Source organism: Spizellomyces punctatus (genome assembly GCF_000182565.1).
Source record: "Spizellomyces punctatus DAOM BR117 chromosome Unknown supercont1.8, whole genome shotgun sequence".
NCBI lineage: Eukaryota > Fungi > Chytridiomycota > Chytridiomycetes > Spizellomycetales > Spizellomycetaceae > Spizellomyces > Spizellomyces punctatus.
In genome coordinates this window covers 484,756-507,721 of record NW_015971544.1, presented here as the reverse complement: position 1 = coordinate 507,721, position 22,966 = coordinate 484,756, and the positions used below count along the sequence as shown (strand labels likewise).

The 22,966-nt window shown below is 50.6% G+C and overlaps 8 protein-coding genes across 8 annotated transcripts in view; 6 read left to right on the top strand and 2 right to left on the bottom strand.

Annotated features, from left to right (window-relative positions):
* SPPG_09245 (uncharacterized protein) overlaps positions 1 to 1,372 on the bottom strand; it is a gene marked incomplete at both ends in the record, with an annotated part of 2,577 nt that extends 1,205 nt beyond the window's left edge. The window contains 2 exons of the mRNA XM_016757402.1: positions 124 to 950; positions 1,009 to 1,372. Of these exons, the coding sequence (XP_016607713.1) occupies positions 124 to 950; positions 1,009 to 1,372 (1,191 nt within the window). The remainder of the gene's footprint in view (positions 1 to 123; positions 951 to 1,008) is intronic.
* A 567-nt stretch (positions 1,373 to 1,939) lies between these two features.
* On the top strand, positions 1,940 to 3,537 carry SPPG_05054 (uncharacterized protein). The gene is made up of 3 exons (XM_016753291.1): positions 1,940 to 2,350; positions 2,418 to 2,696; positions 2,759 to 3,537. Exons 1-3 carry the CDS (start codon positions 1,985 to 1,987, stop codon positions 3,449 to 3,451), a joined length of 1,338 nt encoding a protein of 445 aa, XP_016607712.1. The 5' UTR covers positions 1,940 to 1,984; the 3' UTR covers positions 3,452 to 3,537.
* A 263-nt stretch (positions 3,538 to 3,800) lies between these two features.
* On the top strand, positions 3,801 to 4,634 carry SPPG_05053 (uncharacterized protein). The gene is made up of 3 exons (XM_016753290.1): positions 3,801 to 4,119; positions 4,188 to 4,372; positions 4,433 to 4,634. The coding sequence occupies exons 1-3, from the start codon at positions 3,881 to 3,883 to the stop codon at positions 4,492 to 4,494; spliced, it is 486 nt and encodes a 161-aa protein (XP_016607711.1). The 5' UTR covers positions 3,801 to 3,880; the 3' UTR covers positions 4,495 to 4,634.
* A 732-nt stretch (positions 4,635 to 5,366) lies between these two features.
* On the top strand, positions 5,367 to 7,673 carry SPPG_05052 (uncharacterized protein; the record flags this gene model as incomplete). The annotated part of the gene is made up of 3 exons (XM_016753289.1): positions 5,367 to 5,654; positions 5,725 to 6,644; positions 6,719 to 7,673. 3 exons carry the CDS (start codon positions 5,367 to 5,369, stop codon positions 7,671 to 7,673), a joined length of 2,163 nt encoding a protein of 720 aa, XP_016607710.1.
* A 693-nt stretch (positions 7,674 to 8,366) lies between these two features.
* SPPG_05051 (uncharacterized protein) lies at positions 8,367 to 9,335 on the top strand (the record flags this gene model as incomplete). The annotated part of the gene is made up of 1 exon (XM_016753288.1): positions 8,367 to 9,335. The coding sequence occupies exon 1, from the start codon at positions 8,469 to 8,471 to the stop codon at positions 9,333 to 9,335; it is 867 nt and encodes a 288-aa protein (XP_016607709.1). The 5' UTR covers positions 8,367 to 8,468.
* A 284-nt stretch (positions 9,336 to 9,619) lies between these two features.
* Positions 9,620 to 10,642, bottom strand: SPPG_05050 (uncharacterized protein; the record flags this gene model as incomplete). Its single annotated transcript, XM_016753287.1, has 3 exons — positions 9,620 to 9,832; positions 9,891 to 10,002; positions 10,099 to 10,642. The coding sequence occupies one exon, from the start codon at positions 10,640 to 10,642 to the stop codon at positions 10,157 to 10,159; it is 486 nt and encodes a 161-aa protein (XP_016607708.1). The 3' UTR covers positions 9,620 to 9,832; positions 9,891 to 10,002; positions 10,099 to 10,156.
* An 8,679-nt stretch (positions 10,643 to 19,321) lies between these two features.
* Positions 19,322 to 20,047, top strand: SPPG_05048 (uncharacterized protein; the record flags this gene model as incomplete). The annotated part of the gene is made up of 1 exon (XM_016753286.1): positions 19,322 to 20,047. One exon carries the CDS (start codon positions 19,322 to 19,324, stop codon positions 20,045 to 20,047), a length of 726 nt encoding a protein of 241 aa, XP_016607707.1.
* A 1,514-nt stretch (positions 20,048 to 21,561) lies between these two features.
* On the top strand, positions 21,562 to 22,960 carry SPPG_05047 (uncharacterized protein). Its single transcript, XM_016753285.1, has one exon. It carries the CDS (start codon positions 21,590 to 21,592, stop codon positions 22,820 to 22,822), a length of 1,233 nt encoding a protein of 410 aa, XP_016607706.1. The 5' UTR covers positions 21,562 to 21,589; the 3' UTR covers positions 22,823 to 22,960.
* Positions 22,961 to 22,966: the final 6 nt, after the last annotated feature.

The window sequence follows — 22,966 nt, the reverse complement described above, 5'->3', positions numbered from 1 at the left end:
ACCATGCGGGTACCCACTTGCCACCGCAGTGTCAACAGGCAGGTTCGTATGCTCGCCGTTGGTCCTTAGGCCATTTGAAAATCCATGACTATGGTGGTGGAGTCCATTCGACTTTGCCATTACAGGGTGCGTGCCATTGGTCAAGTGAAGCACATGTGTGTCCCCATTAAGTTGGCGAGCAGGCTTGACGGCAGTTACCAGCACCCGCTGCTCCATCATGCCGAGGTCCTCCTTTCGCTTGCTGAGCTCTTTCCCCAGCGTGATTGGATCCGATTCCTTCTCATCGACGACGATGCTAAATCCTATATCTTGCACCAGCGTTTCTACCTCTTTCTTTCCGTAGAGCCTCTCTCGGTAAAACTGATCCCGAATGACTCCCTTGGTGGTCAATGTGACCACTTCTCTTGAGCTCAACCTTAGCCCATCCTTACTGAGCTGCCTTTCTCGGCAGACGAAAGTTGTGTCATCAATCCATTCCCAACTCCTCTCTGCAAAATTCTGTCTCATATAGTCACCGTCCGTTAAGTCTAGTACCATCCGGCCTTCGGGAGCCAATACACGAAATATCTCCCTCAAAACGACGCGATCGCCATCTTCATCGGAAAAGTAGCCAAATGAGTTACCCATCACCACGACTAGGTCAAAACTCTCATCCGCATATGGAATCTGGCGACAATCTCCAACCGTGAAAACAGTTTTTGCAGCCAAACCCTGCGAAGCGGCCCGTTCTTGAGCCAGGGATATCAGGTATGACGACTGATCGTGGCCGTGTAGTGAAAGGTGTGGGTAATCCTTGGCGAGTTGAAGCACGTGTCGCCCTTGTCCACAGCATAGATCGAGAATCCGTGCAGGTCGACCTAGACGAGTTGTAACGAGAAGCGGATAGGCAACGGAAGAGAGTTGGTTGATATGTATTTGAGCGAAGCGATGATCGACGACGCGGCGCAAAACTAGTCGCATGCCAGTCTAATTCGTCATTTGTCCAATGCATGGTGTTCCGCTGCTCACCTTCATGCGCCTTTCCAGACCCCCTCAGGAGGATGCTTTGTATTCCCTTGTCAGCTTCAAGGAGTCCCACCTCTTCTTTCGTGATGTCCGGATCTTCAACAACATCTCCATCAGTCTTCAGGTACATTGCATCCGCAAAAACGGTTTGCCACCACTGAGGGGGAACCATGGATTCCAGATCGTTCACTCTCCCATGACAGATAGCACCCGCAGACGTAGTGTACCCATTTGACGGCTTTGAACGAGGCTGCGAGGTTGAGGTCGCTTTTGGAAAGAGAGACCTGGAAGATTTGCGCAGCGTGTCTAGATCTGCTAGCCATCCAGGCGTGGCCTTGGGAGGACTCATTGTGGCAGCTTGTGGCATGACTCTTGGGCTGATCAGTGAAGAGGGCAAAACAGTCGGTACTTTGCAGGACTGGAAAACACGGTCAAACTACACCAAGACAAAAGTAGGCGACATCAACGATTACATCCAAATGCAATGTCCGATCAATGAAAACCAAAGCAACGTACTGAAAACAATATCGTCCTTTAGGAATTTGCACGTCGCCGAGACGGCGTCCGAAAGTGTTGTTTCTCAAAGAATTGTTATATCTCCCAGGTCTGACAGTACGGTGGGAGCAACCGACACGAAAAACGCGAGAAACAACAGAAAAGCGATGCGAAACGATATAAAGGAAGCTTGTCCAAAAGGCAGTAAGCAGCGTAACGACGAGGAAAAACAAAAAAAAAAGTCAAGATGATCTTGGCGCGATGACCCTGCTTTTCAGTTGAATCGCGGGCAGGCAAAAGGGCAGGGGGGTCAAAATCAGGAGGGGAGACGCGGTGAGGCGATGAGCATTACGAAAGTTACGTGCCTTGCACAGACAACGTGACTGTGCCAACCTCATTTATCCTTTTTTGGTTGGGTGATCAACTTGGCGTTTTGACAAAGCGTTCGAGTGTTTTGTTTGCTGCTGACTTTTAACACTTCCTCATGAGCACATCCTTGCGGACCGCCTGCAGGATTGCCTGCATGAGCGCCTGCAAGAGTGGGTTGGGTATCCTTCTCCTCCTCCTCCTCCTCCTCACACCTCCTCCTACACAGGCTCTCTCAACCGCCGACGTTTACCATGACTTGTTTGCGGAGCCTCAGTACCAGATCCTTATTGGAGCACATTCCGAACAGCTCTTTCCCGCTGATACACAACATGCCACTGACGCACAGGCAGAAACGTTGATTCTACAAGGAAAGGAATATGTCTGCTCTCTGCCGCGGACCACTGAGAAGGAAGACATTCCTCAGGACGCAAGAGATGTGGGTGCTGTACTGAACGGACTCGGGGGGAAATGTTTGCACTATGTAGGTTCCTTTTTGCTATACACCGCATTTTTGAGGAATCAAACAAATGTATCAAATCTCTCCAAAGATGACGGGATACTGGTCATACGAATTCTGTCCACAAAAATGGGTGCGACAATATCACGCAGTAACAGCCCAAGAAGAATCCGCTCTGACGCCCGCTCAAAGGACTGAAATTGCAAACCACAATTATGTTATCGGTTTGTTTGATGGTTCTTCGTCATCAAGCGATGTAGAGGTGGTCAAATATGAGAGTGGAGGACGCCACAAGGCCTTTCTGAGGATGCGATGGAGAGGCGGCACCATTTGCGAATTGAGTGGTGTACGTAGGGAGGTTGTAATTGAGGTGGGTAGCATTGTAGTGGCGTCAAATCGATTCCGCTTAATCCGAGTTTCATTTGGCGCTAGGTGTTTTGCAACCCAGCAACCCCGTATGATCATATCTCCCAGATCCAAGAAACGTCCACTTGCAAATATCTACTCACCGTCCACACTCCCCGCCTATGTGCAGATCCGCTTTTCAATCCTCACAGCACACAATCCATCATCCACTGCAATCCTATTTCAACCCCTCACATGCTCGATTCAGGCTTTTCTCACCCAACGACCGTCCGGACTATTTCACAGAAAAGTCGACCAGCTGTCAAGCAGGAGGTTCCCAAGGAGGAGAACGAGAAGCCTTTGATCCCAGATGTGAAGGCAGTGATAAAACAGTTGGGAGAAGGTTTATCTATAACGGACTTGGCTGAAGCCGTCTTGTCGGACTGGGAAGCACCAGCCAATGGCGAACAGGCTCAGAAGGGGACACTCTCGCAAAAACTCACAGACGCCATTTATAAAGCACTTGAAGAAATGGCACCTCAGCAGCAAGAGCCCGAAGAACAGGTTGACCAAACAGATCCTGTGCAACGGATCGCCGAGAAGCTTGAGCGGATGGTCGGGGATGCAAGATTTCGCAACCGTCAAGCTGAGATGTGGATTATGGGGCCTGACGGAGAGTGGGTGAAGAAGCCTGTGGGAAAGAGGGAAAACTATGCAAAGCAGGACAAGAAGGACAAGAAGAAGAGGCGGATAGAGAAGGGAGAGAAAGCTGTTTTGTAAAATCTTTGCTTCAGTTGTAGGGAAAGCCCATTTTTGTAGTATATGTTTGTCAAGCTCATGCATTTTTTTTACATAAAGACTGCCACTTTCATTTGCTTTTGTTATTTCCTCGGCCCACTCACCCAATTCCTACTCGTCTGAATGTTCATCAGCATATTTCTTTGTGTTTTGTACATTCCAACCCGAATCACGTGCTGATATCTTCCAGGAAAATACGCACCCGTAAACATCATCATTCAGTTTACGATTTCCTGAATTTCTAGAGCTCAGACGGAATGTATGGATCTTTCCATTGACTTTTTGAATGAGGCGTCGCTGAGTTTGAGAGGATCCGGACTTAAAAGAAAAGATTTATAGAGTGCATGCCTCCGATTTCGGTGGGATCCGCCAAAGATATCGCATCTTATTCAAACGATTAGATTAGAGTATATGGGTGTCAAGGCTTTTGCGTGGGGTCTTTGCGCAGATGGGTGCTTGCGCACTGTTGACAATGTTGTGCATCCCAACGTCCCGCTGGTCACCATAAAAAACATTCGGATCTATGAGGACGAGCGTGATCGACTCTTGCAAAAATTGAGCAACGCTTTGGGAGCGCCTTTTACGTTCCCTGAACCGGAATTTGCAAAGATTTGGGAAAAGGTGCAGAATGATGGAGACCGGGGTGACAGGTTAGAACTTTTTGCGCTCCAGTTTTTCGCCAAATATGAGGTGTTTAACACTCATCGACTACTCGCAGGCTGGGAGAAATTATCTACGGCTCATATCTCAAGGCCCTGGTAGACAACATTGCCTCAAAAGATGACCAGACACGCAAGGCCATTCTGGAAAAGACACCAAATAAAAAAGTGGTCTGGAAGTTTGGCTCCGTCGAATATTATCATGATGTGACATTTGATGGGGGTTGTTTGAATATGGTTGTTGGTAAGTGTTCTGCCTCCTGCAAAAGGCGATCTATGTCATCTTTAACCCTTTTTTGCACAGCTGATAACGCTTTTTGGACCAACGTGGATTCCGTTGGCGCAGAAATTGAGAAAAAACTATAATACACACAATATATTCATAGCAATAACAAGGATGTAGTCTCCATAGCGAAACATCTGTCTTATCAAAGTATCATTTTAAAAAAGAAAAATGCATTATAAAATACCCAACCGTATGGAATAAAGTCTGGAATCCTAATCGACAGATTGTTATTGGCTATTGCTTGCGATTTCTGAAGGTATCATCAAGAAACCTCTAGCTGCATTAACCGATCACAGTCACATGACACAGAGTAAAGCCACGTGATTTGTAAATGCAAAAGTCCCCAGCAGGCATATTTTGGATTTTTTGCCTAACTTTATTACTTATGGGCAGTCGGCAATTCCATATGCATTTTCTGCTTCACGTTTTTTTTTTAACTTTGAAGATGCGCCCGTCGGAGCTGCGCCAGCACCGGCATTGCTTTATTTTTGTGGTAGACTTCATTTTGCTGCTAAAACGCCTACAAAAAAACAGATGAGTAGGCGCCTCAAAATGTTTGCCACCAGTTTTCTCAAAGCAGTGACAAAAATGTTGTGTAGAGCGATGGTTTCTCTCCCAACTTTTAAAAAAGCATGTTGTGATTCGAGTTAACCAATGGGTTCCCCCATTATCCGCTGTTAGGAGCTCATAACTTTGCGTAAGCTGTAGTCGGCAAAAAAAATCCATATGCTATATGAAGAAAGTGAGCAATTCTGCAGTCTTTGGGTCGCTCTAATGCGGCAGAGATAATTCCGAAGGGCAGGGTCCTTGATACCGCAAAGACGTTGAAGTTCCAAAAAAAAAAAAAAAAAAAAAAACAGATCTGGAATAAAAGGGCTATAAAGAGCAGCATCCCAGTCTCCTTCCATCAAAATCATCTCATAGACTAGATACCAGCACTCACAGCATAAGCATGAGACTGGCACAACCCTTTCTACTGCTGGTCGCCCTGTGCACGTACGCCCTTGCGGCTCCGTTGCCAGAATCCACGGGCTATCTCTCCAAACTAAACAGCCTCGAGGACTTTGATAGCATCGCTACGAATGTCGACAGCGGGAGTTCCAACTCCAATTTTGGAAAAGCAACAAAGTTCCTGATTGACAACCGAAATGCCCAGGCCCCAGTCATCTATTTTATCAATGCCAATGGTGCAGGCGACGAGCACCAATATCACTATTATTTCGCCGCAAAATACTTAAAGGTAAGAACACTCTACAACCTGTGGGTCACTGTAGGTGAAACTAATATCCTTCTGTCTTTGCTCTCCCTAGAATTTCAACCGCGATTTCAACGATCTGGACGTCTTTAACGATAAAACTTACTTTTCCCAAGAGAAAAGCTTTTATGCAGGTGTCGTGCGTGCCTACACTCTGCAGAATCAGACGTTCGTGGGATTCCAGTTTTACCCACAGGATGTCTTGAAAGAGCAGACGATCTTGCATGCCGCTCGCGTTGTGAGGAACGCTGCACCGACACTTGATCTTCGGTTCGTCGCCACCGGCTCTCACCAAACAGTTGCGACGATCAAGCAACAACTCGATGAAATTAAGGTTCCAGCCTTGCAATTTGACGCAATCCTTGGAGACGTGACCTACGCTCCGATTGTGCAGGGAACCTCCTATGGCATTCTTCGTCTGCGGCCCGCGGAAGATGCGACCACGCCCCGCGACATTGTAATCCTGGACGTGCTCCCACTGTACCTCTCTGTTCTTTCGGGAGTTATTACTACCCAATTCCAGGACGCCAATTCACACGTCTCCCTAAAATCTCGGGAACGAGGCACGCCAGACTGCTACCTTAAATCTGCGTCCACAGATCCTGCCATATTGGCTCTTGTTGGCAAGCCTGTGAAATTCACGGTTGGTCCGTCGAAAGCTACGATTGAGGCGGCCACCCAGGAAGAGGTGGACGATTACCACGAGGCTCTCAATGCAAAGAGACAACCAATCGTCATGAATTACGACAAGACATTTGATCAGGTTGTCTCTTACGACACAATGTGCCCCCGTTCTAACACTTTCGTTGCTGCCGCCGCTTGTATGGCAAAAAAAAACATTTTTGGATCCAAGGCTGCGAATTTGGCCTTCCTCGCCCACCCGACCGCTCTTGGTCGAGCAACCGAGAAAGGCACTCTTTCCGAACAATACGGCTACGATCTCTCACCTGAGGGCTTTGGTATTCCGTTCAAGTTGTAAGTAATATCTAGTTACTAACCACATGTCTACGTATGAACGTATGGACTCATGTATTTTCTTTTTTTTGTAGTTATGACGATCTCGTGAATTTACCAGAGAATGCCAACCTGAAGAAGGCGATTGAGAGCCTGCAGGCTTCCGTTAATCAAGACAAGCTTGCCAAGGCAGAGTTGACCAAAGCCGTCGCTGACCTGCAAAAGCTCTTCTACGCTGCCAAAATTCCTCAGGCTGTCCTGGACAAGGTTAACGCAGCCGCAGCCGCTCTGGCAACAAAAATTGGGGACCCAAAGCTCAAGCTCAAGTTCCGTTCTTCAGCTTCTGCAGAGGACATTGAAGGATTTGACGGCGCGGGTCTCTACTCGTCCTTCTCTGCCAAGATACATGAAAAAGATACCACCAGTCCCTGCACCTACGACCCCGTTGAGGATGAAATGAACCCCAAACGAATCGACTGTGCTCTTCGCGGAGTCTACGCGTCTCTTTACAACGTCCGAGGTATCGAAGAGCGTCGCTTTGCCCGCATCGAGGGAGGAATCACTATGGGTATCGCTGTCGTGCCCAAATATGCGCGTGAATCCCCCGTGTTGGCGAACTCTGTGGTTGTCACCAAAATTCAAGATGCTACTCAGCGCGACTTGGCTGGATACACAATCGGGTCGCAAGAATTGAACGGTTTGGTCACCAACCCAGAACCAGGGACGCTCTCTGAAATGACATGGGCCATCCAAGCAATCCGTGGCCGACCTGTTGCATTCAACACCCTCCGTCAAGCCGTCCCAAAACCCGGCGGACCGGCTCGCACCAGCCGTGTGCTCACCGACCAGCAACTCACCGACACTGTCAAAATCACCCAAAAGCTCGAAATCACCTACTGTGCTGCAAAGGCCGGTGGCAACAGGATTGGCGCATGTGAAGACGTTCCTTTTGAGCCTGTAGAAACAAAGGAGGGCGCACTGGATTTGGAGGTCAAGTACCTTGAAAATGGCCACTATGTTTTCAAACAAATCCGTGAGTTCCACGGTTAAGTAGCGGAATATTGAATGTATACTGTATGCCGTCCTTGATGGACTCATATTGATAACCATTGCAATCGCTATAATAGCTCATCTAGTACTAATATCTTATAGAATCACAATAGAGCACATAGAGATAGAATAGAATAGAAATTAAGAGTGTAGTAGAAAAGTATAGACTAGAGTGCAGTGTTCTACACCACAATAAAACCTGTTTCTTAAATGTTTAAAGTTTTTGTCAAAGAAAAAAGCCCATGGATCATAACTGCCTCAATAATGTTTCGAGTGGTTTCTAATCGCCGTACTTTGTACAGCTTGCATTTGTACGGATGCGAACGTTAATCATGTACCATCGTACGGTGTTCGCGGGCGAGGATTTTGAGACTTGCTATTGGCCCATCATTGGGATTGCGTCCGCTGAGCGGATCTGTAAGCATCCGCAAAGAAGGGTCTACTCACACTATGCATTATAAGATGATCCGCTAAGCGGCCCATAGACCTTCGCGCACAGCTCTTCCCTTCCGCCCACAGACAAGCCCTGTTCGGCTGTCCTGTACGTTCAACCAGCACAGATTATAGTGCTAAAATGGGCGGAAGCGGAAGCGGGTAGGCATAAGGGGATAGAGGTCATGTCGCGTTTCGTGCATCAACACGACTGGTTCACGAATACATTTGTGATGGTGAGGTAAGCCAACTCATCTCAACTTTTTATCCAATGTCCAGCCATTCTTTTATAAGAAGGAGAGCGGACGAGGAAAAACGTTTCCCTTCCGCATACCGACATTGGCAACTAAAGACTGCGAAAAGATGCCCGGCAACCATACTGTATCATTTCTGAATGCTCCTCTAGGAGGATCTCTGCTGGCACCAGCATGGACATCTATTACAAACAAGTTTTCGGACAGGAGCCTATTTCTATATGGGACTTTCTCGGTCCAGTTCCTTGTCTTCTGGATCCCGTCCCTCCTCTACCTCCTCGTTGACGTGTACCGGCCCTCATTCCTTCATCGCTACAAAATCCAGCCAGAAGTTCATCCCCCACCCAAGCTTCTACGTCGGTGCGCTCTTTTGGTGCTGTTTAACCAGTTCTTTGTTGCTGGGCCCCTGTTATGGCTGACATATCCGCTCATGCTACAACGTGGCGTCCATGTCTCACCTACACTTCCGTCGCCCCTGGAAATCATGCGGGATTTTACGATATCCTTGATCGCGGAAGAGATTTTATTTTACTACAGTCATCGGCTACTTCACGCACGACCAATTTACAAGTATATTCACAAGCTTCACCACCAGTTCACGGCACCCGTGGGCATGTCGGCCGAGTATGCCCATCCAATTGAGCATATCCTTTCCAACATTGTCCCTGTGGTCGTCGGTCCGATCTTGATGGGTTCGCACCTGGTGACTATGTGGCTCTGGCTTTCTATGGCGCTCTTTACCACTGTAACAGTCCATGCTGGGTATGATTCGCCTCTTCATCGCGGGATCGCTAGGTTCCATGACATGCATCATGAGAAATTCACGAGTTGTTTTGGGGTTATGGGTGCGTTGGATTTGCTGCATGGGACAGATCATGCGTTTAGAGAAAGGTATGGGGGAATTGGCTGGGTTAAGGTACTACTAGGAGCGGACAAAGGCAATGGAAGCTTGGTGAAGGGGAAGAAGGCAGAATAACCAAGGTTAGGATATAGGTTTGCTTAGGTTTTTTGAGCATCATGTAGGTCTCTTCATTAAGATCGTCTGTATTGGTCATGTTCAGTAAAATAGATGCTGTTGTCTAGTAAATGTCCCTTGGATAGTGATTGTGGGCGATATTCATACGTGATCAAGTTCCATACTCGTGTGCAGGTGGTAGACTAGGGACAAATCCTCCCTCCAACCCACGATAGCCGGTTCTAATTTACAATCAGCCAGCCTGTCCAACCAGAAAGGCAACCAGGGAAAGGGGATCCAGGGACAGCAAGTATAGGGGTGCTTTATCAATATGGACCAACTTTTATGAAATTGTCGTGCTGCTTGACATGCATTTCCATTGCATACACTCCCATCTATATTCACGCACTGGTAATAGTTTTATCACGTAGCTTTAGCTCAGGCGTGAATCCCTTACGGGAGCCCTGGGGATTGTCGCAATGAGGACCAACAGACGTGATATGATCAATTTTTCGACACTTTGTTGTTGCACTCGTGAGATAGCTGAATAGTAGTATCGGCGGAAATGGCGGTTACCTTCTCAACAGCTGCCCTCCACTATATCGTTTATGGCAAAGAATTTTATGGACGTCAGTTCATTGCTCATCACCGGAAATTTCCGCAAAACATTGTTGCAGGTGAAGATTTTCTGGGCGAGGCAAGATCAAAGGAGAAATTACTTTAATCATAATACGAATTTCCCTAAATATCAAATGCTATTTATTGCTTCCACATGTCACCTTACCCTTTCGCAAGGTTGGACGTTTTCGCCACGCAATTTCAGTTCTTCCCAGTCCATATCGTTATAATCCCTGCAGAAACTCCCTCTCGACCCTTTCCTTCAGCTCAGCGGTAAGCTCGAGCGGCCAGCGCTTGTACCAAAACGGGTCATCCCACGACCGATGACTGTGTTCCCAGGGCAACCCACTTTGCTTCCAAAAGCGCCAGACCGGCAAAAACCGTCGAAGACGGTCGAAATCGTCGTACCCACGATGCGCGACGTCCTGGAGGCCTTCGTAAATTTTGTGGTATTCGTCCTCGTATTTGAGTTCAAAGCCACTGTCTTTCCACCAGTGGAGGGCGTCCACACTGGGCATGGGACAATTGTTCGTCGCCTCTGCCATGCCACGCCATGAGTAGCGGCATTCCAGACCGCTGTCCTTCCACCACTGCAACATGTCGACCCTGTTCCGTCTCGTTGCAATGTCCATTGACGTCGCTGACCACCGGCATTCCAGGCCGCTGTCCTTCCACCACTGGAGGGTCAAAGTGCTATTGGCATAGTCCATGCTTTTCCGGGTCCATGACAGAGGCCAACCTGTAACGGATTTTTTGTTGGTAGACTACGGTAAAGACGACTTGGGTCTCCTAGCAGGTTATGTGGGTGGCCGTACTAGGAATCATAGTCTCCGAATCCTTTCTTTGGGCGTCGGTAGCGACTTGGGGGCGAGAGGCAAGGAGAGTCGGTTAGTTGTGAACCGAGCAGGATTTAGAGGCTTCGGTACGGGTGATCAGGCCGTTGAAGCGCTCTGTTAGGTTCCTGTTAACCTAAGATTGGAGTTGAGAAGCGAGTTATGGGGATTTTTTGTCGCTACGGCTTCTGCCCCCGACTTATTTTATTGAATACATCCTTTTTATACAAGATTCTTGGATAAACTGTTAAACTAAACTAAACTAATGGGTGTCGCTGCACCGCAACTGATTTATTGGTGGCGGTACCGATCTCTTCCTTTTCCGCACTGGCTCGGGCCTCCACAGGTTGTACGAGGCACGCTGAAATCTAATGCGCCAATTGCCATTCTCCGAACCGGTTTTTTCGGTCGCGGTAACCCAATCGGTGGAGTTGGTCACGCGATTCGTGCTTCCCGCGTCCGATTTGGGCTTACTCGCGATCTCTCGAAGACGTCCTCGTCGTTACATCCCCCCTTTGAAGAGCCAACGCACCGGCGCTCCGAGCGGGGGTGTTGGGACGTCAATTACCAGGTCGGTACCGGATCTGTGGGGTCCGCTTCATCTGCATCTTGGTTCACGACCCAGATGATACTGGCACGGCCACTGACGTTGCAACAAAACCAGATTTGATCTGTTGCGGTACGAACGATGGTACCCGGGGTCACGTCGGGGCCAGTTCTGGTTACGTAGAGGGCCGTAAAGGTCTCCGCGGCCCTTTTCAGGTTTGTCGCGCGGAAATGGTACTCCGCGTGCTCGTGATGTCGGGGTCTGGTGAGCCTTGCAGAGGCTTCCGCTGCGTTCGCCGTCCTTAGGAGCACCGTCCTAGCTGCTTCAATGACGGCGGACGCAAACTCGTGGGCGTCGTCGTTCGGCCAATCGGTGAACGGAGCCGTTTTTCGGCTTCCCGCCTCGTGTTGGGGAACCCCGCGGTCGAGCCAAGCGGCGCACGGAGCTGGGCGCCCTCTTTTTCCGGGTTTTTTCGCGTCAGCAACTATTCCGACCGCTGCTTCACCACCATCGGTGGCCTTGCTGTAGGGGTCCGCGATGTGGTTTGTGAGGGGCTGGCCCACCGCGTAAGGTTTCGGAGCGTCGACTCCCAGCCAAAACTCATGCCCTGGAGTCTGCAGCGGCGCGTTGGGGTTGGTCCGAAGCTGATGAACCCAGGAGTGAACCCAGGTAGCGATCGCAACCCCAAGGCGATCCAGCACGCCCTCGGCCTCGAAGTCGCCCGAGTCTTCCTCCCAAGGGTAGCCGGACATGTACGTGGAGGGTACGCTCACTCCTGCTTGTCCTCTGAGATCGGTGTTCATTGTGTTAGAAATGGAAGTTTTAGTTTCGGTGTCGATAGAAGGGGTTTGCGAAGCAGAGTGAGTGTGTAAGGGAAGTAGGTCGTGGGCGGTTGAAGAAGAAAAAAGAGGGGGAGCGTGCAGGGGCGTCCTTTTAAGGTCGTCGCCGGCTGATTTTGACAGCTCGGACGCGCGTAAGCGTGATCGGGAGGCTTGGTGTGGCGTTCTCGACTGGTGAGGTAAGCCACGCGAAACTGGTTTTCTTTCTGGTGAGAGGGCGTGATTATCACGTGAGCTATCGTCCGGATAAACCGCGAAGCATTGGTGGTCGGAAGCATAAGCCGTATCTTCCGGGGCGTCGCCTGCAAGGCTGACTACCAAAGAGTCCTCTACTAGCGCGCTAGTGGGAGCTCTGGATCTCCAGTACTCTTCTAAGGCTTCGGAAGCCTCTGTTAGGGCTTCCTCTGGTTCCCAGGTATCCTCATGGGGTGGGTATCCGGACCAACGTATTCGAAATTGACGTTTTCCGCGCCTGGTTCGATGGTCTACTATCGCTTCCACTTCAAACTCGCCATCTGAAGCGTCGGAATCCTCCGCTTGTGCTTCCGCGACCTTTTCCTCAGTTTCGGCGTCGACAGGCTTCTGGTACGGACGTAATTTCGATATGTGAAACCATGGATGAAGTCGTCTCATCTTGTCTGGCAGTTTTAACTCGTAGTTGTCGCGGAGAGGGTTACAGTCGGTCACCGTGACTGGTCCCAGCCATTTCGGAGCGATCTTGGACTCATACCCTGCTAGGTTTTTCGTGCTCAGAAGCACCTTATCTCCTCTCCGGAACTCCAAATGTCGTCGCGATAAATCGTAATATCTTTTCTGCGAATCCTGGGCTTCGATCATCAGATCTCGGATAAGGATGTTTAGGTCGCCGAGGTGTTTACAGAGCTCCTCCGCATCTGCATTTCTGGTTTCTGACGGCCTTTCGACGATGTCCGCCAGTGGATTGTGGGGCTCATAGCCTAGGTCCATTCTGAATCGCGTCATTTTTGTCGCCTCGTGTACCGTATCGTTGATAATGAATTCCGCAACCGGAAGAAAGGTGTCCCAGTCATCTAATCGGGTGTTGACCATTGTGGTAAGGACCTGCAAGACCGTTGCGTTGTCTCTTTCTGATTGTCCATCACCTTGAGGGTGGTAGGCTGTGGTGAGCTCTTGATTAATCTTTAGGTTTTTGCAGACCTCCTGCCAAAATCGACTCGTAAATTTGGAGTTGCGGTCCGAGATAATGGTCTCCGGGATGCCGTGCAATGGGACGTAGCGCTCTATAAAGAGTTCCGCGACCTGAATAGCTGTCGCAGTGCTCTTGAGGGGCCATACGTGGATCCTCTTTGAGCATTTACATGCTATTAACCAAAAGGCGTCGTACCCTCTGGAAGTAAGTGGGAGCTTGGTTACGAAGTCAGTCGTGATGACTGTCCAGCGTCCCGGAGCTGGTGGTATGGGTTTCAGCAACCCCGGAATCAGTTGCGGTACCCTTTTTGAGCGTTGACAGGTTTCACATCCTGCGCAGTGTTTTCTGAAATCTTGTGCCATTTTCGGCCACCAGACTTGCGCTGCAGCTCTAGCGTAGGTTCTTTCGAATCCGAAGTGTCCTCCCCCCTCGTGAAAAAGCTTGCGCACCTCAGGGGTGCAAGCAGGGGGCACGTAAAGGCGCCAAAGGTCTTCGGAGACTGAAAAACGGTGCCACAGCAGGTTATCTGCACGTTGCCAGTCCTGAAGAAAGCGCGTGTCGGCGGTAGTGTACGTGTCGGGGCTGGTCTCCCATAGGAGCGTGCGGGCCTGTTGGGCTATGGGGTGGAGCTGGCCGGTGAGGCCAGCGCGGATGGCGGCAATGAGTGCAGGCTGTAAGGCCAGACGAAAGACGGCATCTGCCAGTGTCGAGGAAGGTGTGAGAGCAGCTGGTGTGGTGCGCAGCCGTCGTCTTCCGCGTTTCGACACCCATATTTGGGTCGCGGTGGAGCAGAGTAGGGTTTCCGCTCCTAGTAGCCGTGAAAGTGTATCAGCGACAATGTGAAAATGTCCTGGTTTGTGAACGATTGTCATCCATTCGGACCAGTAACTAAGATCGAGGGCCCAGCGGAGAAGCTTACGGTTCTCGCCTTTGTATTTAGTGAGCCACAAAAGAGCTCGGTGATCAGTAATGACCGTGAAAGGCAGGCCTTCGAGGTATGGGCGGAGTTTTCCGAGGCCCCAAATGAGGCATCCGGCCTCGAGTTCGACGGGGGGGGCCTTCTTTTCCGAGGTGGTGGTGCCTCGGGAATGGTAGCACAGCGGGCGTTTAGAAGCATCCGGCTGTAACTGTTCGAGCGTGACATTAAATGCTGTGTAGGAAGCGTCACTGTGAAGGGTGTAGGGGAACCCTTTTCTGGGTGCCGCGAGCACTGGAGCTGTTGTCAGAGCCTGCTTGGCGGCTGCAAAGGCAGAGTTTCGGGAATCGGTCCATGAAACTTCACGCTTCGCGATAAATCTGCGCAGACCTTGGTCGGGGCGCTTGCGAGCAAGGCGTCCGACACAAAAGGGGTCAATGGGTAAGTCCGCCAGCGATGATTGGCGTAGATTGACCGCCGGTAGGTCTGAGGAGCTAGATTTCGGATGTTGCGAAACCTCAAATCGGGCTCCGGTGGCTGTGATTGTAGGGGCCACCGCCGTGTCGAGCATGGATGGTGAATTGAGCTTTTCAGCGCCTTTCTTCGGGTCAGCGCGACCCTTTTTAAGGTCTCGGTATTCGCGAACGCCCTCTTGGATAGCGTCTTGCAGGGGTCGGACGAGTTCCGCGTAGCGAGAAATGAATTGGGCGTAGAACCCTAGGAGACCCACGAATGACCATAGGTCACCTATGAATTTGGGTTGTGGCCAATCGACTATGGTTGCGACCTTGTCTGGATCGGTAGCGAGACCCTGAGAGGAGGCAACGAAACCGAGGGCCGTGAGCTGGTGAAAGAGCCATTGACACTTGTCGAGTCTTAGGGTGAGTTTGGCTCTGGAAAAGCGGTCGAGCCAGTCCGCAATGGCGTCTAGGGCTTCCGCGGCTGTCTCCGCTCGTGTGTGGATATCGTCGACGAAGTTGTTGATATTTCGCCATTTGGAGGGACCCAAGGTGTCGTCCATCACCCGACAGAAGTGCGAGGGGGCAGTCTTGGGTCCGAAGGGCATAAAGAGTGGTTCGTAGATGCCGTCATGGAGTCTGAGCGCGAGCCATTTGCGTACCGACGCATCGGTGATGGCGATTTGGTAGAATCCTTTGTTTGCGTCACCTCCCGATATGTATCGGAATGGGACTGCGACGATCCAGTTCAGGATGTCGAGCATGATGGGAAAGGGATATGGATCCCAGGCCATGCAGTCGTTGGCTCGGCGATAGTCGAAGGCTACGCGCGGGGGTTTGTCTGCATAGCGAATGATAACAGGATCGCTGGCAAAGGTTACTTCGGTGGTTCGTTTCCACCTCTGAAGCCCCATCATGGTGTCTCGCTCCGTCTCGAGGGCTGTCCGCTCCAACGGAGAGTACGACCGTGGCCTCGAAAGGGGTGGCGGAGCCGAGATAAATCGAGGCGCATAAGGAATCTTGGTGTAGTTCCCTATGAGATGACCCTCATAGCTGAAGGCTTGATGGAAGTGTCGTAGAATGTTGATTAGGGCCCAGACCACGGGTTTGGGTCGCTTGAGATCGACGTGGAAACGTTCCGCGTCTTTTAATTGGGCTTCGAAGGCCCCTGGAGCCCTCTCCGTAGAGTCGAGGTTCCATTTGTTCCGAAGTGTCTGCCATTCTTCTTTGGAAATGTTCTCTTCGGGGTCCGCAACCGAATTATGGGTCGCGGTGGACAGTTTGAGGCCTAACGGGACCGTTGAGCTAGCAGCGGTGGCCTCAAGAGGGTTTTCGATGAGAAAAGTTTGGGCTGCCACGCGCGTCTGTCCCGTGATTAACATGGTTAATCTAGACTTCTGAGCTTTGGCTTTGGTCAGCCGTGGCATTGACACATCCTTCATGAATTCACCCTGCTTGGTCTTGTATGGCGTGCCGCGCATGTGATCGGTGTCCAGCTCATCCGTTATGGAGCAGGGGATAAGGATGTCTGGATTCTTGAGCGTCACCGCGAAACTGGGTAACGGGGGTTCCTGAACCAAGGTTTGGAGTTTCAAATGTCCCAAAACGTCGTTGGCTAGGATGATGAGAGGTTTCCCATACGCGATGACCCGAAAGTAGGCGCGGAAAGTCAGGTATTCTCCGCCGCGGCCTCTGAGGGAAGTTTCGAGGCATACTGTCTTGGTAGATGAGATACGTCCACCAATGCCGTTGAAAGCCATCGTTTCCGCATCCTGCAAATCGGTTTCGGAGAACAGAAGGCCTTGGTACGTGTCGGAAATCAGAGACTCGCAGGCCCCTGTGTCTAGTACCACAGGTGCCCAGAGCTGCGCGATGACGGCTAGCGTCCAGCAAGGCTGCATTTGGGTCTTAGTCTGGCTTTTGAGTACATCGCCTAAATCTACTGAGTAGAAGGCGTTGATAGAAGGCACCGCGATCTCGAAATGGGGCGCGATGTCGTTAATTGTTGCTTCCGTAGCCTTGATCACACTCTCAAAGTGTTCTCTAGTTTTGTCGTTTTGTGGTTTTGTTGTTTTATTCTGGCGAGCAACTTGTTCGATAGCCAGCATGACTATACGCGTCCGTTCGCTCTCTTCGTGTCTTTGGAGACGTGGATGGTCTTTAACGTGCCGAAATTTGGGGTTTCCGCGACGATAATAATAGTCTGAGCGAACGATATTGCCTGTCAGGAGAAATGCCACCAGTTGCAGGTTGGCGTACGCATCAAAGATAACAGGATCTTCAGAGCTCCACATCAAGAATTTCTCGCGCTCGTCGAGCTTTATCCAGGCAAGGAGAATCAAACGAGGGGTACCGTCTTCTCGGACCTTTCGCAGGATTCGATCCTTGTCAGCTTCGGCTGCGGCAGCGATGTAGAGGTGGTGGGAACTCCACGCGACTGCGTAGGGGTCGTTCCCGAGGTGCCCGGCGCCTCGCTTCGGTTCTTTGGCGAAGAAGCTGAGCGCGCGGGGGTTGTTGCCCATCATCAGAGCCACTTGCGGGGTGCCCCAGATGATGGCTATGTTGTCCCAGACTCGGTCCCAGCCCTGCGTGGGCGTGCGGGGGTCCTCTTCCTTGGTCACCGTGACCTTGGAAAGAGGTGCGGTCATCAAAATTGTTGATTCCGAGTGCTTGGGTGAATGAAAGAACCCGATGGTGTGGAATCCTTGATTAGCGGCTTCCGTTCTTTCCAGTTCCGAAGCCGAAAAAAGAGTCTCGGTGGTAGCGGACGTCGAGTCCAGCTCCACTATGTACGCCTTCTTCGATTCCTGTTTGGGTTTCCAACCTGAGGGCATGGGTGCTCCATATGGTCCTTTCTTTCCATCTTCAGGATCTTTTCGGTTCGGGTTCTGCCAGCAGAAAACATTCCAATGCTTTTTCTGACAGAATTTGCAGGGTGCCGGTGGTTCCTTGTTGGGGTCCGGAACCATCTTCTGAGGACCATCGCGACCCTTTTCGGGGTTTCCGGTTTTATGCGGAGCCGTCTGCTTAGGGCCTTTGTCGGTTCCGGTCTTTTGTGACTTCTTCTGAGCTTCTGCAGCACCGCTGTAGCAAGGGTCTCGTTTTCTGGTGTCATCAGAGCCGAAATAAAGGCGCAGGAAGTCTTTTAATTTGGTCAGGTTCGTGACGTTACAGGATTTGACCATGATTTGGATGTCGCTGGGCAATTGTTCGACTATTAGGTCGAAATGCTGGTCAGCGGGACATTCTATGTTTGCCCGGTCGCCATAAGCGAGGCGCCGGAGATGAGTTTTGTGGTCGATGAACGCGAGAAAGCTGCGAAATTCTTTGGGGTTCGCATGGCAGCGCACATATTCGGTTTTGCACTTGGACTCGGTTAGGGGATCTCGGAACTCTCGAAGCAGTTCCTCTTTCCACCTTTTCCAGGTCCATGAGCGAGTTTCCTGGGCTTCCAGAGTGTAAAACCAAGCGTCAGCAGGGGTTTTCTCGGCTATCATGGCTGGTAGGAGCTGTACCATCCTGGCATCCGACGTTGCGCTAATGTTTTGAAGAAGTTGGACTTTGTTAAGCCATTCTTCAATGTCTTGGTTTCTTCTGCCCGTAAACTCGGGTACGTCCTTTGCTTTCAAGGAATCGATCTTGGTGTCGCTGGCCCACGGGGCCGCTGGCACTTGGATTGGAGGCACCGCACCTGAAAAACTTGGTTCGGTACGCTCCCTTGGTGTGTCCGCCGTTTCCCACGGGGTTGCGGACCGTTCTCTTGTAGCTCGTGCTATGGGAGGTTGTTCAGGCAGCGGGCGATGCGCTAGGGCTTCTAAGGCTCGTGCGAGGCGCTCATCCGCCGCTGTCTGACGTTCGGAAAGCCTATGAAGCTGTTCCGTAAGGTTTTGAGTTGCCAACTGCGTTGCAGCAGTCGAGCGGGCAATGTCTTCTTTTAACGCTGCCACTTCAGAGGCCATCGTGGCCAAGTTAGGGGCTTCCGGTTCGACGGAAGTGGTCCCTGAACGCCTTGGGCGTGTTGCGGGAGGGACTTCGACGTCCTCCGCAGGACCCTGACTACGAGTCTGGATCACAGGTGAGCGGCCTCGCGTTGGTGAGCGTTCGACCGGCATCATTCTCGGTTTCGTGAAGTTCTGTCTCCGAAACGAGAGAAAAGGTTTCCGAGTAGCTACCTGAGCGGATCTCGGTTTGCGCAAGAGTTTCGGTACGACCGAATAAGGTTTTCAGCTGAATTTGAGAGGGGAAGGCGGTTCGTCGCGCTTCTCCACCATGTAACGGATTTTTTGTTGGTAGACTACGGTAAAGACGACTTGGGTCTCCTAGCAGGTTATGTGGGTGGCCGTACTAGGAATCATAGTCTCCGAATCCTTTCTTTGGGCGTCGGTAGCGACTTGGGGGCGAGAGGCAAGGAGAGTCGGTTAGTTGTGAACCGAGCAGGATTTAGAGGCTTCGGTACGGGTGATCAGGCCGTTGAAGCGCTCTGTTAGGTTCCTGTTAACCTAAGATTGGAGTTGAGAAGCGAGTTATGGGGATTTTTTGTCGCTACGGCTTCTGCCCCCGACTTATTTTATTGAATACATCCTTTTTATACAAGATTCTTGGATAAACTGTTAAACTAAACTAAACTAATGGGTGTCGCTGCACCGCAACTGATTTATTGGTGGCGGTACCGATCTCTTCCTTTTCCGCACTGGCTCGGGCCTCCACAGGTTGTACGAGGCACGCTGAAATCTAATGCGCCAATTGCCATTCTCCGAACCGGTTTTTTCGGTCGCGGTAACCCAATCGGTGGAGTTGGTCACGCGATTCGTGCTTCCCGCGTCCGATTTGGGCTTACTCGCGATCTCTCGAAGACGTCCTCGTCGTTACAAACCGCTGTCTTTCCACCACTGAAGAGTGAGGGCGGGCTTACCACGAAAAGCATCATCCATGTAGGGGAATCTGGGAAGCTCATCAACAGGATATCCAATGTCCTTGAGCCACTGCAAGACCTGGACCTGGCCATTGAAGGAAGCAGTATAGTACGGGTTCTTCCTCGGATGGAATCTGGGCAAGCTAGAAGCCCAAACCTGGAGGACGTCCACATGACCCCTTTCAACGCCGGCGTCTTGGAGCCGGGAGAGGGAGGAAGGCGAGGGAACCCCACCTACTTTCCGCCAACGGGCATCCCACCAGCGGAGCAAGTCAGTGCGGGCGAGTCTGGCAGCTTCATGCCACGTGCATTGCGGCAGTTCTGGGATGGTGATGTCGCGCACAAGGATCCTCCTGAGGGTGACAGCGAAACGAAAGCGAGTCAATGGGTTCTGGACATAGAGAAGGATATTGTCGATGACCTCTCCGGGCAAGCGAGGTAGATGTTGTAACTGAGGGGTGGGTTCCGCCATTCCCAAGGACGAGCATGGCGATGGAGAGTTCACTGGTAACTTTGGGTCACCCCGACTGTGACTAAGCGCTGACAAAATCGTGACTAAGCGCTCTATTGGTCCAAGCAGCATTTACAAGGCAGAAAAAAAAAAAAAACAAAACAAAAAAAAACAGGAAATCGTTTTCACAGCCCAACATGTACCGCTTCGACCCGTACATATACGATAACGAAGGCACGTACACAGCCCTATGATCAGACACTTCGTCAAGCAAGCCCTGCAAAGTATTGATAAAAGCAATGTATGCATTCATCATTCCGCTCAACATGACGTTTGCTGCAGAAAGAAAGGGTAATACTTACAGGAGGAGTCCCCTTCGGAACATCACACCCATTGTTTGTATTGCTGTAAGTGCCGCAGTCGGCGCCAATCTCATCGTCGTTGGCAAATTTAACCATGAATTGGTCAATTTTAGCTCGACTGAACGATATCTTGTAAGTCCTCGGTACGCTATAAAATAAAAAGTCCTAAAAACCAGGTTCTCTCAGCACCTGCGAGCAGTTGACGGGGAAAAGGACAAGGCACTTACATAGTAGGAAATACTCGTGGTTGTCCACGGCAACCAGGGTGTGCGCTCTCCGTCCCGATCGCAAGCATTGTTGGGGAACACCCGGAGAGGATCCTTATCTTTTTTCACATACTGGGATCCCGATCATCAACTCCCGGAAGGACAAGGTCCCTATCGGTGGTTGGCTTGTTGGAGTCATCCAGGCAACCCAGTAATCCTAGATTTCCGATTCGATGAGGAAGACTCGCTTAGCGATTAATCGACTGGGACGACGATTCGGAGGCACGAGGATGTGGGAGAATGGATGGCAAACCCGCAATTTAAACCAAAAATGGGTATATTGTGATAACGTATGGAAATTGGTGTGAATCGCACAGGATAATAATGCGGTATATGTGTTTTACACCATAGTTTAATGTAGATTACACATGCGATGAACTTTGAGTGATTTACAACAGTGGAAAGAACGAAGATTTCGTCATCGGGAAGGTCGGTATCCCTCTTCCTTTTCAAACCCGCCTGAGCTTCGTTTTTCTTTCGAGGTTTGTAGAAGGAGCAAAGTTTGCTGGATGCCCGGCTATGGTCGGTGCCGTTGCATGTTGGACAACCCATGTCAGGATGGGCTAAGGAGGGAATGCCGCGACCGCGGCTATTTAAAATATGACGACCTAGTGACACTTTCAGTCGCCCACACACTAAGCATTAGACCACACAGTCCTCCGCAGCATATCTTCTTGGTTTATACTTCTGACGACCAACCCTTCATTCCACTTCACCACGGTGATATTTTGCAGATATTGGGCGCTTTGCTTCGCCCGTCTGAGCAGATCAACAGGAAACGGAAAGGTGATCGGCCCTTGATGAAGGTCATGTGATCGAGCTTACGTGATAGACCGTTTCAAGGAGTTGGTGTCATGATTTGATTTTCGAGCAGGCGCTAAATCTTGGACTTTTAACCTAAAGTGATGGATCCCGACAAGGAGAAAAAGTTGGATGGAGAGCGTCTGAACGACTGCGTGCTGGAAGGTTTACCGGAGAAACAAGAGACGGCATATCGGAAACCAGAGATCTTGGAAGGACTTGACCCGCACATTGCTTTGGCTTGTCTCCCATCTCCGCTTCCCTCACCTCCTGCTGGGGTGGACATAAACGACCCTCTCCAACTCGGAATTCATTACCACGACACGGGTGACATGTCAATCTCCGCGCACTATCTCTCCATATCGGCTCGACAGGGCCATGCTGTCGGCATGTATTTGTTTGCCATGGCGCTTCGGCACGGCTGGGGATGTACACAGGATATGCCAGAGGCCGTAAGATTGTTTGAAAGGGCGGCCGGTATCGTTTTGGAGGCTTTGCCTAGGTTGCAGGTTGAGGGAGCAGACGCGGGCACGGGATTTGACTGGGGAAGCGGCGCTGAAGGACAGATTGAAAAGAACATATTGCCGAGTCTTCCGGAAGCTGCTGAGGAGGAATTTTCACGTAGGCACTCTATCACATTACCAAGTCAATCGCCACCCCTTTCAAGAGCGGCCAGCTTGGATCGTCTTCCTTCACAGTCTTCTGGATCGTCGTCTGAAGGGGAATATAGTCCAGAGTCTCCACTTACGGCAACATCCCCTCCGATTTCCCCTACTACTCCAAAATGGAAGCGGTTTTCCCTTGCGTCGCTTACGTTTCCATCGCTTCGGCGCGCATCCACAGGTTCTCCCAACGTACCATCACCTATTACGCTACAGAGCGATGATGCCAATTCCCCCTCACCACCATCTCCCTTGACCCGTCAATTACGTGATGACTCTAACCGCCGACGTGATCAATTTGTAGTAGCTCGTTCCTTTCTTCCGCTCCCACTTTACGAGGTCGGCGTGTGCTATCATCAAGGATGGGGCGTACCCAAATCAAAGTCAACAGCCCTTTACTACTTTCAACTTGCTGCTCAATTAGGTGATGCAGATGCACAGGCAGAAGTTGGATATCTGTATTTAAGAGGAGGAAACGGCGTGAAGCGGGATAAAAAGCGCGCGGCGAGATGGCTCAGAGAAGCGGTGAAGGGAGGGAAGCGAATTGTGGGTGAGCAGTGGATTTGGAAGGAAAAGTGGGCAGAGGGCGGGGATGGTGGACAGCGCAAGTGGGGGAGACGCAAAAAGAAGCGTGAAAGCGCAGCCAAACCTGGTCTTGCTCCTTCTGGATCATGAATTATCGTTACCACCTATTATAATGTTGTTTATTTGTAATTTTTAATGTAGATAGGTATCTCATGCTCAAAGTACTATTAAAATCCCAAAAGTCGCAATTTGCTTTGAGCGGAACAATGTTGATGGCACAGTCATGGAAACACG

What these genes read in the sequence shown, in the direction of transcription:
- SPPG_05054 (XM_016753291.1), top strand. Translation starts at nt 1,985, where the DNA reads ATGAGCACATCCTTGCGGACCGCCTGCAGGATTGCCTGCATGAGCGCC. An exon ending in GGGGGAAATGTTTGCACTAT is followed by an intron (nt 2,351 to 2,417) that starts GTAGGTTCCTTT and finishes ATCTCTCCAAAG; the next exon opens with ATGACGGGATACTGGTCATA. An exon ending in GTAGGGAGGTTGTAATTGAG is followed by an intron (nt 2,697 to 2,758) that starts GTGGGTAGCATT and finishes ATTTGGCGCTAG; the next exon opens with GTGTTTTGCAACCCAGCAAC.
- SPPG_05053 (XM_016753290.1), top strand. Translation starts at nt 3,881, where the DNA reads ATGGGTGTCAAGGCTTTTGCGTGGGGTCTTTGCGCAGATGGGTGCTTG. An exon ending in GATGGAGACCGGGGTGACAG is followed by an intron (nt 4,120 to 4,187) that starts GTTAGAACTTTT and finishes GACTACTCGCAG; the next exon opens with GCTGGGAGAAATTATCTACG. An exon ending in TTGTTTGAATATGGTTGTTG is followed by an intron (nt 4,373 to 4,432) that starts GTAAGTGTTCTG and finishes TTTTTTGCACAG; the next exon opens with CTGATAACGCTTTTTGGACC.
- SPPG_05047 (XM_016753285.1), top strand. Translation starts at nt 21,590, where the DNA reads ATGGATCCCGACAAGGAGAAAAAGTTGGATGGAGAGCGTCTGAACGAC.